The sequence below is a fragment of the Phalacrocorax aristotelis genome, chromosome W (assembly GCF_949628215.1).
Source record: "Phalacrocorax aristotelis chromosome W, bGulAri2.1, whole genome shotgun sequence".
Classification (NCBI taxonomy): Eukaryota; Metazoa; Chordata; class Aves; order Suliformes; family Phalacrocoracidae; genus Phalacrocorax; species Phalacrocorax aristotelis.
This window is the reverse complement of record NC_134310.1, coordinates 28,055,172-28,074,208: the sequence shown is the minus strand read 5'-3', so window position 1 is coordinate 28,074,208 and position 19,037 is coordinate 28,055,172. Positions and strand designations below refer to the sequence as shown.

At 48.8% G+C, this 19,037-nt stretch overlaps 1 protein-coding gene across 1 annotated transcript; it reads right to left on the bottom strand.

Annotated features, from left to right (window-relative positions):
- Nucleotides 1-205: 205 nt before the first annotated feature.
- NWD1 (NACHT and WD repeat domain containing 1) lies at nt 206-18,411 on the bottom strand. The gene is given in 9 exon segments (XM_075077690.1): nt 206-431; nt 433-555; nt 557-770; nt 2,665-2,737; nt 4,487-4,551; nt 5,215-5,337; nt 15,165-15,299; nt 15,739-15,961; nt 18,328-18,411. Coding segments are annotated over 9 exon segments (1,266 nt in total).
- Nucleotides 18,412-19,037: the final 626 nt, after the last annotated feature.

Below are 19,037 nucleotides of genomic sequence, written 5' to 3'. Positions count from 1 at the left end.
CTCATTCACTTAGACAGCATGGACACCTTGTTAGTCTGCCTAGATGTAAGAATACTTCAAAATCAGACCTAGATCCTGAGAATAGCTTGCTGCCTGTCAGTCTGAACAGCTACAGACAGGAGGTGGGTATTCTCTTTGACAGCTGGGAATCCTGTCAGCTGGATCTTCCCTGACAGCTCAGGGCAGTGATTGACTATTGACAGTCTTACCACTGTAGTACCTTATAAAGGCACATCTTGTGTTCCCACTGACAGAACTCCAAGTCCCAGAGGCACTGCAGGGAATCCTCACCTCCCCTGAGGGTCCACTGCTCTCTGTGGCTGCTTTCCAAACCGGAGATCTGGCTTCTGTGACCTTCCAAAGGAAACACTTGGGCCCGAGGGCAGTCCTAAAGGAATAAGTCCCTGCTAGTCATGCCATAGAGGACTCTAATCTGCAAGGACAGCTGCTCTGGAAATCAGAAAGCCAGGGATCTGAGTTTTAAAGGTGTAGGCGGGCTTGTGGCTCATTGGGCATGGGTCTGCGGGGATAATATCCAGCACAAGGACTAAATCTGTATGCTATGGCAAGCCTCTTCTCCTGCTTGTTGAAAGCCATGTTGTTGACGGGTTTCTGTGACTCTGGAGGTGGGATGTGTGCTACCTGCTGCCTGGAGTTCAGTGAGACGAGGACTGTTGCAGATATAAGCCCTGTGAAAAGCGGCTGGTTTTGCTTAGCTATTTCCAGGCATCTCAGTTGCACAGAGGTGTCCAGTGTGTCACATACTTCACCTGTGAAACAGAAGGAAATCAGCAAGTGCTTTTTCTTCTTAACAGAACTGGTCCTTCTCCAAAAATGTTCTTACTCCAACTGCGCATTAATATCTTCCCTCAGACTGGGCTCATGATTGACTTCTTTATTTGTGAAATAATTTGTGTATTTCATTCTTCCCACTTTCCCATGTCATAATAATAAGCTATTCTAGACACAAACTTTGGAGAGGATATTAAAAAGCTCTCCAGGCCTGAAACAAATTTTCCTAAATCTCATGCTTAGGTAAAGCAGAAGGGAGCAGACTATGCTTGTCATACGCTCAGAAAGCTAACCCTGCTTTTGCTGCCTCTGTGAGTTGTTTTGTTTCTCTCCTAACCCACATGCAGTATTTCTGAGGTGCAGTTCACCTTCTGTGGTGTTCTGGATGACGACTTTATGTGTGTCTTCAGGTTAGGTAAAACAGACAGAGTTCCCCCCGTGGAGCAGTGCAGCGCAGCCTGCATTTGGGACAGGTGCCAAGGTTTTCTGCTGATGATTGTAAACGAGGGTCCACACTCCTGGACATGGCACGTTGTGGGAGGCAAACCAGAGTGCGGTTACACTGGTGCTCCCATGCCTTCCAGTATGTCAGTCTGCAACTCCTGGTCTGATAAACTTCACACTTGTGAAGAGTTGTGTGGGGGAGAAGTCATCAGTGCCTCAGCTACTTTTTCCTTAGTCCTATTTAAGAGGTAAAACAATATACCTTAACTAACCTGTACAGAAATGTAAGTCAACGGATAACATCCTAATACTAGCAGGCAAAACATTGTCTTCTGACTTGAAAACAAACGTTTGAAGCACCTGGAGCCATTCAGCCTGCTTGCTTCCTTTGCTGATTGCCTAATTAGATCCTGCATGTCTTGGACTGTACTGGCTGTTTACCTCTTTCTTTGGCAAGAGATGATGCTCCACGTGTTGCGTACTCCATCTGGCTCCTGCTCACAGATGGGTAACAAGGCAGCTTTTAAGAGTTCAGATTTAAAACATTTTGGAAATTAAATAGTATTTCAGGCCTCAGGTGTACATTGGCTTGAGGCTCACCATCTGCTTTGGTGAAGTGCTCTCCATTTGGTGTCAAAAATGAAAGGAGAACGAAAGGCTTGAAGCAATAAAGAGATGGGTCAATGGTCATCTGCTTTTTAGAAGTATGTCAGTACTAGAAGCATCTTCAGAACTGCACGTCCAACCCCCAAACAGGTTGCTGCGGATCAAGGTGACCTCCTTAGTGGATCGGGGCCATATTCTGTAAACTGGATTTGTAAGAGATTGGGAAGTTGCCCAGCCTTCCTTCCTCCCTCCATCCCTGGATAGGTGCAGGCTGAGAACCAGTAACAGTAATGCTGTTGCCAGCAGAGATAGCAGCCGTATGAACCACTCCTTCATGCTCCAAATCTGCCAGTAGGAACCTGTGGAATCCCCTTGGGTCTGCCAGGTACTCTTGCACATACTCCTCAAAGCCTAAAACAATAAAATGTTACTGATTTATTGAGCTGAGGAAGTCGCTGATCCCCTTCAATGCCATGTCCTTACGCATATGATTTAATTCCTATATTTCTTTAAAGGTAAGCCCAAAGGGTAGCTTAGAAACCCTAAAAAATAATCATGCCAGCTTAAGTCCTTTTCACTACTCACATCTCACTTACCCCCTTGAGAAAGGGCTCCTGTTATGCAGGCAATGTTCTGACTCTTGACAAAGAGAATGTCCCCCAATCTTGGATACCCCCTTAAGCACAAGAGCTGAATAAGGCCAGGCTAATGGGAAGTTCTGCGTACTGGCCCCTTTTAAGGGACGCTTGGCATGAGAGCAGCCATTACCAACACTTTCTTAAGGAATGGGTGCTACTGAACCTGCAGAATGAACGAACTCACCATCTTCTGATGCCACCACAAAGCAAATCCTTCCAGGAAGCTTCTCTAGCAAACTGTTTCCGTCAGAAGTGATCTGCACAAAAATAAGGCAGATCCGTATCCTTAAGAAGGAAAGAGGCTAGATTAGCAGTGAAATTTAATTTGGCCGCATGGTATTGGGCAGTGCTATAAGGCGCAGAAGGATATAAAGTGTTATGCTTGTCCATTTGGGAACTAGGATGTGGAAGTCTGAGGAGGATGCTGTATTCAGAATGGAGAAGGAAGGCCCATTGGTTACCACATCTGTTGTCTGGCTCCATAAACCTCTGGATAGTGTAAGAAAATACAAGAAATCTTATAAGAAAGTTGAACAGATAGATGTGTACCATGAATCTAGCTCCCCTGCTAAGTCCCACTATTGTCTTCCCTTGCTTCTGGATCAGACTGGACATTATCGTTTCTTCCTGTAGCCCTGATAGCTGACGTTTGGATCTCGGCTCACCGGTGTTGCTGTTCCACAGACTCAATGTTCCTCCTTCAGACACAGCCATAACTGCCAGCCTTGGGCTGAATCCTGCAGAGCACACCCATGCATCTGATGCCTCTCCAGAAATCTGGAGGATGGGTCCTGCTGTCTCCAGATGCCAAGCATTGATTTACGTGACAAAAGAGATGGGAATAGCGAGGACTGAGGTAGCTTTTCTGTCTAGGACCTTCGTGATTGTAGCTTCTAAAGTTCTTGTTCTTTCAGCGTGCTTTGACTTAAAGACTGGCCATACCTTTGTATCTGAGGAAGAGCATACAACCACGTGCCCCTCATCCCCACAAAGGTGATGTGAGGGCTGTTCTTCGATGTGTGTGTCCTGGATAATAAACTTTGCTCTGCCAGAAATCAAATCCCAGATGTGCAGGCTGTGATCCATGGCAGCTGAAACAGCGCAGGTTCCTTTCCCAAACACTTTCACACACCTCACCTCAGTTATAAGACAAGGATACACAAAATGAGGTTTTCTCAGTGCTTTCAGCAACTGGGAGAATGCTGGGAGGTGTCTGTGTGCCTACAGCTCAAGGATTGTCAAGCTGTCAGAGCTCTTTTCAGACATGAAAAGAGCTTTCCAACCATAAAAAGTGGAGAAGGCTCACCAGAGTGCCCAGGAGGGGCATGCAGCGTCTGGAAAACTTCCATATTTCAGACAAGCACTGGGCTATCCTGGGAACCTGCCACCAGCAGCTGGTAGTCAGAACTAAGTGCCATCACTGTGACACCTGCCATGAGACCCAAAGAGGAAAGGCTGTTCTTGATACCACAGTCAGAAAAGAGACATTTTGGGATTGTTAATATTCTGTGTTTCCCCAGCTGGAATCCCCCTATACTGTCTGAACCCCTGTAGTCTGTGCCAAGAGCAAGATTAGGTTCCCTCAGACATATCTAGGTCAGTGTGTGCTTTTGTTGTCCTGACGACAAAATGACCCACTTTATCCTCATTTGCTGAAGCAGTTGCAAATGGGACTGGTGCATGACTGAGCACGGAGGCAAACGGACCTTTATCCTGCCTTTGTGTAAGCTCGCAGGCAAAACCGTATTTCTACAGAAATAGATGTTCTTTCCTTCTTGCTGTGTTTATTTATTATGTTTCTTGGATTTCACTCCTAACAGATGGATGATTAGATATATTCTTGGGCTGTGTCTGTCCCCAGGATGAATCCTACCTTTGAGGAATCTGGTGAGGGTTGTGTGTAGGGGCCCACCAGGTGGCTGGAGAAATCCGCACAGTGGAATGAGAACAGGATAGGGCCAGATGCTGTGCCGGCTCAGACGCGGCCGGCACAGCTTCCCGATTACCTCCAGGTAAGCAGGCATGAAAAAAAGAAGCCTGGCCAACACTTCTGTGTATATTATACTCACTCCTAAAAGGACAGAGACAGAAAAAGCCTTTTAGAACATCACCATGGTGGGCCTGTGAGAGCTACCATGGTTGTATTTTACGTGATATACAGTATGTAATGAACTGAGCTGGCCCTATCTGGCCAGGCACTGGAATAATATAAGGAAGGCTACAGTGTGAAACATGGGCAAATGTAATGGTGTGGCAGGATTTTCCCCCTGAGGGAGGAGTGGGTGTTCTGAGGAGAAGACAGAGGAGCGGCACTGTGCACCCTCTCTAGGTAGCTTTAAAGCTTCAAGCGAATCCAGATAGCTAACAGGTGCTTTTACCAGATGTGGGGCAACAGCTGCTTTGGCTGCGGTAAACTGCTTTAATTAGGTAGACAAAAGGTTGGCAAAGAAGAAACCTCAGCTTCCCGTATAGAGGCCCTCCCAGAATGAGGCATTTATGAGTCTTTTGACAGATCCTGGAACAGAGAATTTTGTCACTGGATGTAATTCCTCAGAAAAGTACTTTTACCTGGAGAGGAAAATTACGATTCTTTCCTCTGGTGAACATTTGCGTCACACTCTGTCTCTGTGATGGCTGTTACCTTCGGGGCTGTGTGTGCTGCTGACTGCAGGCTTCAAAAGGAGAAGGCTCCCCTGCAGAAGGTGTAGTTCTGGGCAGCTCATGCATTCAGTACCTGTGGCAAAGTCATCAACGACGCTCTCTATTCCAGAGGCAATTATTTTACAGTTGATCCAGTTCGTATTACCTGCAGAAGGCATTACTATTGGAGCAGAGAACATCAGTCCTGAGAATGTACCTGAAAAGGCAGAGAGAAAAAAATGCTTTTTTGGGGGAAGGAGGGGACAGAAGGATTAACAGCCACTAGCAGTGGAGCTAGGTCTCATTTGCTAAGGAAGTAGAAAGCTCCCATTGTCAGAGTTCCTTCTTTAGCCTCTTAAATAGTCTGTATTTTTTTTTTAATTTGTTAGGTTTTTTAATAAGTTTTCTTCTCAGCGTTTGGAGGATCTAGATAATTTCATTCGGCTACTAAGGGAGTGTGGTGATATTTCTAGGATAACAGTTTAAAAAGTTAGTTTATTTCTCTTTTTCAAGCTTACTTCTCACAGCGGTTATTGATGCTGCGCAGAAAGGTTATGATTCTTACCTGTGGCTGTAGGCATGAAACAGGCCTCTGCAGAGCTCTGTATGTCCCCTCTTGCCCAGACCTTACCCAGCACATCTCCTTTTAGCTACTCAATTTGTCCAGCATTAAGTAAATGAAATGACAATTCACTCAGCTTCCTCAGATTTGCAACAGTATCAGAGAACCAGAGTGGCTGAGGGGCTACCTAGGAGTAACCAGAACAGTGAATTTGAGACGTGGCTTGTGGATTAATCTGTTTGCTTTCACTACTTCAGCGCTAGCTGCTATCTCATGGTATGCCAGACCACACTTCCAGGACTTCCATTGTTTTCCTGTTTTTACGAAACGTTTTTCATGACTCTAAATTTCTCTTCCGACAATCTAAGGCAGGCTGCCTTTCTGCAGGTGTGAATAGTAAATGATTTTCTTCCTTGTTGCTGTAGCCTTGTACGTATATGAAGACTGCATGCCAAAGATTGTAAAATAACTTTAGGTCCCCTTGGTTGGTGTGCTGGTTTTGGCTGAGAAGGGGTTAATTCTCCTCACTGTGGGGGTCGGCTACCTTTCCAGCTTCCCGCGCTCTGCCGCGTGGTGGGGGGGGGCTGGGAGGGGCGGGGCCGTGGTGGGGGCGGCTGACCCCGACTGGCCAATGGCAGGTTCATCCCATACCATGTGACACCATGACCAATATATTGAGGGGGGGCAGTGGCAGCGCGGAGGCGGCGCGGCGTCGGGTCGGCGGGCGGCGAGCGGCTGCGGCGCGCGGCTGCGGCGCGTGCGGTTTGTTCCGGCGGTTCGTTCCCCCTCTCCCCTCCCTTCCCCCCTCCCCCGGGGCTTTGCGCCTCTCGTTGTTCTCCTTTACATTGCATTTCTACTGTTGTTTCTTTTAATTTTAATTATTAAACTGTTCTTATCCCAACCCACGAGCGTTGCCCTTCTGATTCTCTCCCCCATCTACCGGTGGGGAGCGAGCGAGCGGCTGCGTGGGGCTGAGCTGCCGCTAAACCACAACAGTCTTTTTGGCGCCCAACGTGGGGCTCAAGGGTTGGAGATAATAACAGCTGCTGGTCACAGCACCATGTTGTCCTTTTTGCAGTTGGTGTTAAAGATCGGTGTTGGTTTGTTGAGTCTGCTGTGTTCTGCTGTGATTAGTAATGTTTTGCCTACGAGATTTGTTATACAAACACTCGTTTTCAGCTTTATCTGGTATTTGGGGTTTTTGCTGAAACCGTTACTGTACTTCGGATACCACCTTGTTGAGGCAATTAGCAATTATACCTCCTCCTCGGAGAGATTTTATATGGAGGAAATACAGAATAGTACCTTTGCAACTTTGTTCTATGATGTCTGTGCCTTTGTTACAACAACGTTTTTGTATCTTGAACATCCTTGGGTGGTTAAGGTGCACTTATTGTTAGTTTTTGGGCATGTTGTTTTGGTTTGGACTAAGCAACTTAAGAATATCACCCAGAAATCTGCCCCGAGGCTTGATAGTTACGAGTGGCAGGGCATGTGGGATAGCATGGGCAAGTACCTAGGGCAGTGGGCACCCCCAGTATTTTGGAGTTTCACCCCCGAACAAGTGCAGAATCCTAAAAAACTAGTAGAATATTTGGAGAAAGTATGTTGTTATGCTGGGAACTCCAGAGAGACACAGATAACTGCAACGTGCTGGGGCCTGGCCCATGCGTACCGAGCCCTGCTCAACAGTATTCAGTGCCCCCAGGGGGAAGAGAATGTCTCTGGATTGAAATGCAAAGTGACTGGCACTGTAGACAATCCAGCCCTGACAACAGGCACTGCAGCCACTCAAACCCCCACAACAAGTACCGGAGCTGGCTCAGAAAATAAACCCGTACCAGTATCAGTTGCCCCCATACACAAGATGAAATATTGGAAGCGGACATCAACTCGTTTAGAACGGGATGATGAAGAACCAGGGCCATCGCGGGGAGAGGAGGGAGAAGTAATAAATGAAATAGAGACCACCCGATCCCTGTCCTTAAGCCAGTTGCGAGATATGCGAAAAGATTATAGCCGTCGTTCAGGTGAGCACATTGTCACCTGGCTGCTCCGATGCTGGGATAATGGGGCCAGTAGCCTGGAACTACAGGGAAAAGAAGCCAAACAATTGGGATCCCTTTCTGGGGAAGGGGGCGTTGACAAAGCAATTGGAAAAAAACCACAAGCTCTCAGCCTCTGGAGGCGACTCCTGTCCGGAGTGAAGGAAAGGTATCCCTTTAAAGAAGATGTTACATATCGCCCAGGAAAACGGACAACTGTGGAGAAAGGCATCCAGTATCTAAGGGAATTAGCTGTGTTTGAGGTGATTTATGGTGACCTGGACAATCAACGGTCATCCAAAGATCCAGATGAAGCCGAGTGCACATGACCCATGTGGCGGAAGTTTGTACGGAGCGCACCATCTTCGCATGCAAACTCGTTGGCAGTGATGTCCTGGAAAGATGACGAGACACCAACAGTGGCAGAGGTGATTGATAGACTCCAGGATTACGACACAAATCTCTCTTCCTCGCTCGTCTCTGCTGTGGAGAAACTATCCCAAGAGGTCCAGCAACTCAAAGAAGATCTGTCCTACTCCCCACCTCGACAGAGTAGTGTCTCAGCTGTTAGGAATAAGCGTCCTTTGGCTCAAAGAAGGGGATACACACCATGGGCCACCCTATGGTTTTACCTGCGTGACCACGGAGAGGACACGATGAGGTGGGATGGCAAGCCTGCTTCGACCCTACAGGCACAAGTACATGAACTGCAAGGAAGAACAGGCACTCAGGGAGGCTCTTCCAGGAAAGCTGCTGCTCCAGTTCCCAGTGAGCAACTCCCCAGACAGAGGAGTAGAAGCGCAGGTTTTATTTCTAAGTGTAATAGAGGGACTCCTGATTCACATTTACAGGAAGTGAGTTGTGACTGCCATGATCAGGACTAGAGGGGCCCTGCCTCCAGCCGGGTGGAGGAAAGGGATAACCGGGATTACTGGACTGTGTGGATCTGATGGCCTGGCACGTCCGACCCACAGGAGTATAAAGCTTTAGTGGACACCGGCGCACAGTGCACCTTAATGCCATCAAACTATATAGGGGCAGAACCCAACAGCATTGCTGGAGTGACAGGGGGATCCCAAGAGCTAACTGTATTGGAGGCCGAAGTGAGCCTAACTGGCAATGAGTGGCAGAAGCACCCCATTGTGACTGGCCCAGATGCTCCGTGCATCCTTGGCGTAGACTACCTCAGAGAGGAGAGCGTATTTCAAGTACCCAAAAGGGTACAGGTGGGCTTTTGGTGTAGCTGCCTTGGAGACAGAGGAAACTAAACAGCTGTCTACCTTGCCTGGCCTCTCAAAGGACCCTTCTGTTGTGGGGTTGCTGAAGGTCGAAGAACAACAGGTGCCAATCGCCACCACAGCAGTGCACCGGCGGCAATATCGCACCAACAGAAACTCTCTGATTCCCATCCATGAACTCATTCACCAACTGAGGAGCCAAGGAGTCATCAGGAAGACCCACTCACCCTTTAACAGTCCCATGTGGCCAGTGCGGAAGTCCAATGGAGAGTGGAGACTAACAGTAGACTACTGTGGCCTGAACGAAGTCACTCCATCGTTGAGTGCTGCTGTGCCAGACATGCTAGAACTTCAGTACGAACTGGAGTCCAAGGCGGCCAAGTGGTATGCCACATTTGATATCGCTAATGCATTCTTCTCAATCCCTCTGGCAGCAGAGTGCAGGCCACAGTTTGCTTTCACATGGGCGGGCGTCCAGTACACCTGGAATCGACTGCCCCAGGGGTGGAAACACAGTCCTACCATTTGCCATGGACTGATTCAGACTGTACTGGAACAGAGCGGAAGAAGTTTTTGAGAAAGGAGAGAAAATAGTCCAAATCCTTCTGAAAGCTGGTTTTGCCATAAAACAAAGTAAGGTGAAGGGACCCGCATGAGAAATCCAGTTCTTAGGAATCAAATGGCAAGATGGTCGTTGTCAGATTCCAGTGGATGTGATCAACAAAAGAGCAGCCATGTCTCCACCAACTAGCAAAAAGGAAACACAAGCTTTCTTGGGTGTTGTGGGTTTTTGGAGAATGCATGTTCCACACTACAGTCTGATCGTAAGCCCTCTCTATCAAGTGACCCGGAAAAAGAATGATTTCAAATGGGGCCCTGAGCAACGACAAGCCTTTGAACAGATTAAACGAGAAATAGTTCATGCAGTAGCTCTTGGGCCAGTCCGGGCAGGAAAAGATGTAAAAAATGTGCTCTACACGGCAGCCGGGGAGAATGGCCCTACCTGGAGCCTCTGGCAGAAAGCACATGGGGAGACCCGAGGTCGACCCCTAGGGTTTTGGAGTCGGGGATACAGAGGGTCCGAAGCCCGCTATACTCCAACTGAAAAAGAGATATTGGCAGCATATGAAGGGGTCCGAGCTGCTTCAGAAGTGGTTGGTACTGAGGCACAGCTGCTCCTGGCACCCCGACTGCCAGTGCTGGGCTGGATGTTCAGAGGGAACGTCCCCTCCACATACCATGCAACTGATGCTACGTGGAGTAAATGGGTTGCACTGATCACCCAGCGGGCTCGAGTAGGAAACCCCAGTCGCCCAGGAATCTTGGAAGTGATCATGGACTGGCCAGAAGGCAAAGATTTTGGATTATCACCGGAGGAGGAGGTGACACGTGCTGAAGAAGCCCCACTCTATAACAAACTGCCAGAAGATGAGAAGCAGTATGCCCTGTTCACTGATGGGTCCTGTCGCCTTGTGGGAAAGCACCGGAGATGGAAGGCTGCTGTATGGAGTCCTACACGACAAGTAGCAGAAACTGCTGAAGGAGAAGGTGAATTGAGCCAGTTTGCAGAGGTAAAGGCCATCCAGCTGGCCTTAGACATCGCTGAACGGGAAAAGTGGCCAGTGCTCTATCTCTATACTGACTCCTGGATGGTGGCAAATGCCCTGTGGGGCTGGTTAGAGCAGTGGAAGCAAAGCAACTGGCAGCGCAGAGGCAAACCCATCTGGGCTGCCGCACTGGGGCAAGATATTGCTGCCCGGGTAGAGAACCTGGTTGTAAAGGTACGGCATGTGGATGCTCACGTCCCCAGGAGTCGGGCCACTGAAGAACATCGAAACAACCAGCAGGTAGATCAGGCTGCCAAGATTGAAGTAGCTGAGGTGGATCTGGACTGGCAGCATAAGGGTGAACTATTTCTAGCTCGGTGGGCCCATGACACCTCAGGCCATCAAGGGAGAGATGCAACATACAGGTGGGCTCGTGATCGAGGGGTGGACTTGACCATGGATATTATTGCACAGGTCATCCACGAATGTGACACATGCGCTGCAATCAAGCAAGCGAAGCGGGTAAAGCCTCTGTGGTGTGGGGGACGATGGCTGAAATATAAATATGGGGAGGCCTGGCAGATTGACTATATCACACTCCCACAGACCCGCCAAGGCAAGCGCCATGTGCTTACAATGGTAGAAACAATGACTGGCTGGCTGGCAACATATTCTGTCCCCCATGCCACTGCCCGGAACACTATCCTGGGTCTTGAGAAACAAGTCCTGTGGCAACATGGCACCCCAGAGAGAACTGAGTCAGACAAGGGGACTCATTTCCGAAATAGCCTCATAGACACCTGGGCCAAAGAGCACGGCATTGAGTGGGTGTATCACATCCCCTGTCACGCACCAGCCTCTGGGAAAATTGAACGGTACAATGGACTGTTAAAAACTACACTGAGAGCAATGGGGGGTGGAACATTCAAGCACTGGGATACACATTTAGCAAAAGCCACGTGGTTAGTCAACACGAGGGGATCTGCCAACCGAGCTGGCCCTGCCCAGTCAGAAATCCTACGTACTGTGGAAGGGGATAGAGTCCCTGTAGTGCACACAAAAAGTATGCTGGGCCAAACAGTCTGGGTTCTTCCTGCCTCCGGCAAAGGCAAACCCATTCGTGGGATTGCTTTTGCTCAAGGACCTGGGTGCACTTGGTGGGTGATGCGGGAGGATGGAGAAATCCGATGTGTGCCTCAAGGGGATTTGATTTTGGGCAAAAACAGTCAATGAACTGAATGACACAATGCGAACTGCTATATAATACTGTGTGTCACCTCCGTGTTGTATCAATGATATCAGAGTACAAGCCTCCCAGCCCATGGAAGATCAACTATGAAACAAGCCGTGCAGCAGTGATGGAAGGATGACCGACTCGGTATGCAGCAACCCAACGCCACACACCATCTCTCCACCCGGAAAGACTGATACGGCGGATGGAGCCCAGAGTCATGGACTGGGTGAACTCAATGGACATTTTAATGGACATTTTACAGGGAAGGTCCATGAAGTAAGGGAATGATGTCTGTGTATTATGTTAAAGGATGGGAAGGGGAGGGGTGGTGGTTGGTACTGTTGTATTGCATCGTATGGGACCTGGGCATGGTGTAAATGGTATGGAATAAGGGGTGGAGAATGTGCTGGTTTTGGCTGAGAAGGGGTTAATTCTCCTCACTGTGGGGGTCGGCTACCTTTCCAGCTTCCCACGCTCTGCCACGTGGCAGGGGGGGCTGGGAGGGGCAGGACCGTGGTGGGGGCGGCTGACCCCGACTGGCCAATGGCAGGTTCATTCCATGACCAGTATATTGAGGGGGGGCAGTGGCAGCGCGCAGGCGGCGCGGCGTCGGGTCGGCGGGCGGCGAGCGGCTGCGGCGCGTGCGGTTTGTTTCGGCGGTTCGTTCCCCCTCTCCCCTCCCCTCCCTTCCCCCCTCCCCCGGGGCTTTGTGCCTCTCGTTGTTCTCCTTTACATTGCATTTCTATTGTTGTTTCTTTTAATTTTAATTATTAAACTGTTCTTATCCCAACCCACGAGCGTTACCCTTCTGATTCTCTCCCCCATCTACTGGTGGGGGAGTGAGTGAGCGACTGTGTGGGGCTGAGCTGCCGGCTAAACCACGACAGTTGGAGATACCTGTTTAAAAATATATATGTCTTTGTCATTGTTGAAAGCACTGAATAGTGTTATTTACTCATATTTCCATAGTCTTCTGTTTTCAGACCCTGCCCAGCAGTCTGAGACAGAGAGTCCTGGTCCAGAGCTTACAGGTATGGAAATACCTCCTGATATTCCTCACCTTCCTGTCGGCTTTCAAGGTCCTGCTAAAGTGTGGCAATGTAAGAGGTCTTTCCTTTCCCCAGCCCCAAGTCCCCTTGAAGAAATCTGCCAGGAGAAGATGCCTCTTGGTTTGGTCTTGTTTTGATACGTAATAACCCTGCACCATTTCAACGAGTTGCCTGGGAAGGGAAAAAGTAATAGATGTACTGGAACAGGGAGCTAGAGCTGTTTTTTTTCTAAAGTCGCAGCACTGACAGAGTTTAAGAATGGAGAGGAGCCTAGGCAGGGTGCCCGAAAGCTCAGGATGGGAACATCCGATACTCAAAGGTTTGGCTTCTCATTCTCTGCCCTCAAAGAGTGCCTGTGTGCAAAGCAAAGAAGGACGAAGCCATCTGCCTTCTGTTCTGCCAGGCACTCTCCATGTCACTGCATAATTGTGCCCAGTGGAGAAGAGGAAGGCACAGGACAGTTTTACTTGAAGGAAAGTGGCAGTGGTGAATCTTAGGCCTGATGACCTGGGCTTAGCTGTCATCTGTCTGATGCTAAGAGCATCTCTAGCATCTCCTCACCTTCCTCACAGGATAAGGGTCCTACTTCAAAGTACACTTCAGCCTCAGGCACGGCATGTTGGAAAGCAGAGTATCAGGCTCTGCTGTAGAAATGGAAATGATGAGGGGGACCTTTGGAGGGCAATCTGTAGGGAGCCAGTGGAATCTGTGAGCACCATCACCAGGAAGTACTCTCTCCACAGAGTCAAGGAACACCACCGGTGTCTGTATGCCACAGTGGGAGACAGTGAGGAGGAGTTTACTGAGGAAAAAGACTAAATCCCTTGTTTGGTCTGGGTTGGAGGTGGTGGAAAATCAAATGCTAAACACACTTGGAGACCAGTGTCCCTCAGCAGGCTTTGAATGGCAGAACTGAGCTGGGATGTCCCAGCAAACAAGTCATGGAATCATAGAATAGAATCATAGAATGGTTTGGGTTGGGAGGGACCTTTAGAGGCCATCTAGTCCAACCCCCTGCAGTGAGCAGGGACATCTTCAGCTAGATCACGTTGCTCAGAGCCCCGTCCAACCTGCCCTTGGATGTTCCCAGGGATGGGACATCTCCCACCTCTCTGGGCAACCTATTCCAGGGTTTCACCACCCTCATTGTAAAAAAGTTTTTCCTTACATCCCGTCTAAATCTATCTTCCGTTAGTTTAAAACTGTCACCCCTTGTCCTGTCACAACAGGCCTTGCTAAAGAAGTTGCCCCCATCCTTCCTATAGTCCCCCTTTAAGTACTGGAAGGCCACAATAAGGTCTCCCCACAGCCTTCAGAATCACAACTCTGGTGTCTTGCCCTAAAACAGGTTGCACCTGCTTGGATAGTTTGCACATCACAGTTGTTTTTCCACAGTCTGGTGGCCCGTAAAGGATGAGGGCTGTGTGGGTTTTACCATTGTTCTGCCTTATATGGTGAAAGATGTTATCCAGTGAATTCTGCCTCCCACAGAAAAATCTGCAGTTCTTCAGGCACAGAGCTGTGCGGTGGCCTGGCTCCTGCAGAAGTCACCCTGGCTCCTTGCTGATCTGTCCTCGGCATCGAAGAATCTCTAAAACTGGGCGATCAGTGACAGCAGTGAACTGCTTACAAAGTTGTTCCAGGTATTTGCTGTTCTCCTTGCGCCGAGTGTTCCCAGGGTCTTTGCTGTATGCCAGTGTGTGTACTTTGAGGTTGTCATGGTTTTAGCTGGGATAGAGTTAATTTTCTTCACTGCAGCTGGTGCAGTGCTGTGCTTTGGACTTAGTATGAAAACAATGTTGATAGCACACGGATGTTTTAGTTGTTGCTGGGCAGTGCTTGTACTAGTCAAAGACATTTCTAGCTTCCCATGCTCTGCCGGGGGCACAAGAAGCCAGGAGGGGAGGGGGCACAGCCAAGAGAGCAGATTCAAACTGGCCAAAGGAATATTCCATATCATGTAACGTCATGCCCAGTATGCTACCTGGGAGGGGCTGGCCGGGGGAGGGAGGCAGCAACCGTGGCTCGGGGAGGGGCAGCATCGGTCAGTGGGTGGTGAGCAGTTGTATCATTTGTGATTCTATTTTTTTCCCTTTTTCCCTTTTCCTTTTTATTATGTTATCATTATTGTTATTATTATCATAATCATTATTATTTTATTTTAATTATTAAACTGTTCTTATCTCAACCCACAAGTTTTTTTTTGCTTTTGCTCTTCCAGTTCTCTCCCGCAATGCACAGGGGTGGGGGCAGTGAGCGAGCGGCTGTGTGGTGTTTAGTTGCCGACTGGGCTGAACCACGACAGAGGTGTTTGGGGTAATGGCTTGCAATTTTTCCTTTCAGGTTGCTGAGCAGGTGTTTTGCTTCACTGTCATCTTTCAGCTCACGGTTTGTCCCTTGCCCAATTTGTCTCTTGGAACCCTCAACCTCTCTGAGGAATACGAAAGCCCGCAGGTTGCTCTCCTGGGTATTGAGGAGACCCTGTCCAATCTCCCACTCAATTGCTACAAAAAAAAAAAAAAGAAAACAGGGACGTGTGAGCCTTCAGTTTCAGAACAGAACACAGGAAAAGCCATCCATCAATATTAATGTGACACCCCTTGGTCCTTCTGTATTTCATGTGATGCTGCAGGTCAGCATTCCCCACGTCCTCTGGGCTAGGCGTACTCCTGGATGTGGTCAGGGAGACGGGGAAAAAGGAGAGAACCATTTTGATCTGGTGTTATTAATTCGCTAGTCAGCACCAGCCTCCCTCCTCAGGATTCGGGGTGTGGCAGATAGCAGGTCTCTTCCCTCCCTGCATCTTTCCTGTTGTTTACAGTCTGATGTTGTCTTGAAACAAACAGCTGGCCTTCCTGAAACCCTGGTTAGGACATTACAGCCCTCCCAGAACACACCTGATTTGTGGTAGCAGTGCCTTTGCTCTGGGCTGAGCAGCTTTGCCTTCTGGGCTGCCACGCGCCAGGCGTCTCTCCAGGCAATGCCAGGCCTCCCCGTCAGCCGGCTGCAGCACAAAGCAGGTGGGCAGCGCCTTCTCATCCCGCCAGTACCACTGTGTCAGGAGCTGGGCAAAGTCCCCTGACAGCTGCAGAGTTAGAGCCTCAGATTCCTTCTCCACAGTGAGCCAAGGCACAGCCTGGTGCCCACAGTGGTCCCCCAGGAGCCCCTGCAACAGGCAAAAAGGGTCTGGCGTTCAGGCGCTGCTCCTGCAGTGACAGCTGGGATGTGGGCTGGCTGCTTGCCTTAGCACCTAGAATTGCCAGGGAGGGCTGCTCCGAAAACCCGCTGGTAACCACAGCGCCCTTGTGGCTTCCGTGTCGGACGGGGACAGCCAGGCAGAGCCCCAGCCTGTCCCTGGGTCAGGGAGAAGGGGCTTTACAGCAGCTGCTCCTCAGGCCTTTACAGTGTCTAGGGAGGGAGAGCAATGGAGGTGAGGCAGTGGGAGCACAGAGCAGAGTTGGTCTGGGAACTTTGGCCAGTGGTGCCGTGAGATTGGCTTTGGGGTGGGGAAGAAGTAAGGGAGCAGGACTGAGCTGGGGGACTCTTTTGATTAGGGCCGAAGGCTGGGCCGGGGAAGAGGGAGATCCTGAAAACGGTCAGCATCCAGGATCCATGCAATCTGGGAACAACCAGAATGAGCTCAAAGTGCAAACCCACAGCGTAAACCTTGAGCAGTGCCCTTCTGGTGTGTGTCCAGGGGAGAGGGACTAGTCGAACCTTTGTGGCTGGCTCTGCTGAGATTTCTAGGTACACACTGACAACCAGTGTGAGGAAGACACTGCCTGAGTGCATTCTAGTGCCGTCTGCGTATGCGATATGGTGCTGCCAACAGAGGTGTGAGCTGCGGGGAGCTCAGTGATGGTGAGCTAGTGGTGCAGTAACGCTGTGGTGAGGCTCTCTTGGTGGAAGCGTCTCAAGGGAAATCAGGCATAACTTGTACAAATACTTAATTGGTTATTTATTTACTTGTGGCTTCAATTATGTCCCCTGGGACTGCGTATTTATTCTCTTTGTTCAGCAAAACTTTCTTTCTCCCTGTCTAAAACCAAAACAAACCGAGGAAGCAACCTGGCCCTTCTGCAGGTGTCTCAGCCTCCTCTCCCCTTCTGCAAGGCTTAAAATTCTGGGTGTAGGTTTCTGTTCAGGGCTGTCACCAAAGCGCTTCAAGGAAGCTGCTGCAGGCTGCTGCTGTGGGGAGCGTTCAGTGGTTAAAGGAGTGATTGGAGGGATTTGAGGGAGGCAGAAGCATGGAACAAGTATCAGCTGGCAGCGTGACACCCCACTCTGTCCCTGGTGGTTGCTATGGCATTTTCATTTCTGGTTCTTTGCACGGGGAATTTGTATTCCTTAGTTACCAAGAAAATCTCCTCAATATTGAGGTATTGGGCAGGAAGCAAGCTCAGAGCAAGAGCTCCTTGCCTTATGTGTGTCTCCATCTGCCTCTTAACTGCTAGTTAACACACCCAACCCCAGTTATCTTCTGCTTTGGAGAGACTCTGTTCAGGGCTGGACCATATGTGTGTGCCTGCCTAGGCTCCTTTTGTTTTTTAGGGACTACTGGCAGTTACTGACACCTCAGCCCCATCACTAGCTGCTTTGTGAAGCTGCTCAGGCAGGCTAATTACTTTTGAAAACCACCTTACTTGTCTGGCAGACCTTCTGAGTGCGTGTAGCCTGCCCTGTATGTCTCGCTGCAGCCATAGGGACTAAGCGTGCACTAACAGTGAAGGTGGGGCCAGCTGGCAGGCTCCGACAGGCTTCAGTTTCCTCCAGAGTTGTGTGTTTCTGTGATCAGTGTCTACAAGCTCCGAAATACCCTGCCTCAAGTCAGTTGCCTGCACAAAATCTTTTTTTTTAGGTTTCTTAGTCAGTCAATCTATCATAAAAACATGGGAAAATTAAGTCATTCAGTCATGTTTAATTTTTAGATCAGTCTGAACACTAGTGGTACACGACTTTAATTACCAGCACTCTACAAGAGACACTGAGATATTCAAAACCTCTCAGTAGGGATTTCTCCTGTAAAAGACTTAAGGATTTGGAGCATGGATGACCAAGTAAGCAACTTAGATTTTCAGGTCAAGGAACCTCAAGACTGTAGGTTATTTGCTGCAACGTTTGAAGTCTATCATAGAAGGTAACGATCCCCAACATTTCAATAGCCCTTTTTGTGGTAGAAGTTCTGTGCAAATTAGTATAATTAGGACTAGTTCAACTACCCCTGAAGTGTATCCTGTGGAATTTATGTGTCATGAACTTTTTTTCCAAATGAATGTAGAAACAAAAGAATTATGTAAACCCTGATGTCCAGGCACTGGAGGATGGTCAGCATCTGACTCTGCACTGAAATCCATACAACTGAAGCGTGCCAATACACCTAATGCCAAACTTCTGGGAAATTGGTACAGCAGTGTTTGACTCCTAGGAGGCTTCTAAGGAGATGGAAAACCTATGGGCATTTTTGGTTTTTTTCCTCTATCCCACATATTTTGATGGCCTTTGGACAGGACAGACAGGAGAGAAGTGGTTTACCTCAAACATCAGGCCGTGCTTCTGACAGAGGGCCTGCGCTTCTGGGTATGTGTTCTCCAGGAGGGTCTCCCTTTCTGTAGCCATGTCTGTATGGTGGGATTTGTGCAGCACGCCAGAAGTTAGGGATTTGGAGCTGGTTGTTTTTTACTTCGTCTGTGTGTCATGTTAGACCCTACAGTGAAAACGCAGTTGGTGTTGCCATCATCTAACGCGTGTTGAGTTTCATATAGGTGATGTTGTGGTTACGTCTTGTAAGACCATGGTTTCCAGGTGTCCGCAGGCTTGTGCCCACATTACAACATTACCAATGCGAGTGCATTTTCAAGGTTTTATACTGGCTTGTCACACTGTGTTTTTATTTGCTAATAAGAAAACTCTGGATCTGGAAATTTTGCATTACGTAGGTACAGAATACAATACAGCAGCGCTGATCCAGAAAAATAGATTTCTTACATCTTGCTGTGGCAAATCCTCCATCCTATTTTAAGACCATTCAGCCACACTGTTGGCCATCTCAGCAGTGATAAATAGCCACAATAAAAGGCAATTCTACCCACAGGGAATCTTTTCATACAGAGTCAAGTCTGTGAAATTTTTATGGCCGCTTTCCCTGCTGTGCTTTTTACAAGAGACATTACCACTTTCTAGAAAAATCTTTATGACACCTTAAGTGACATATTCACTGAATTGAATTAAACAACGAACTGGGT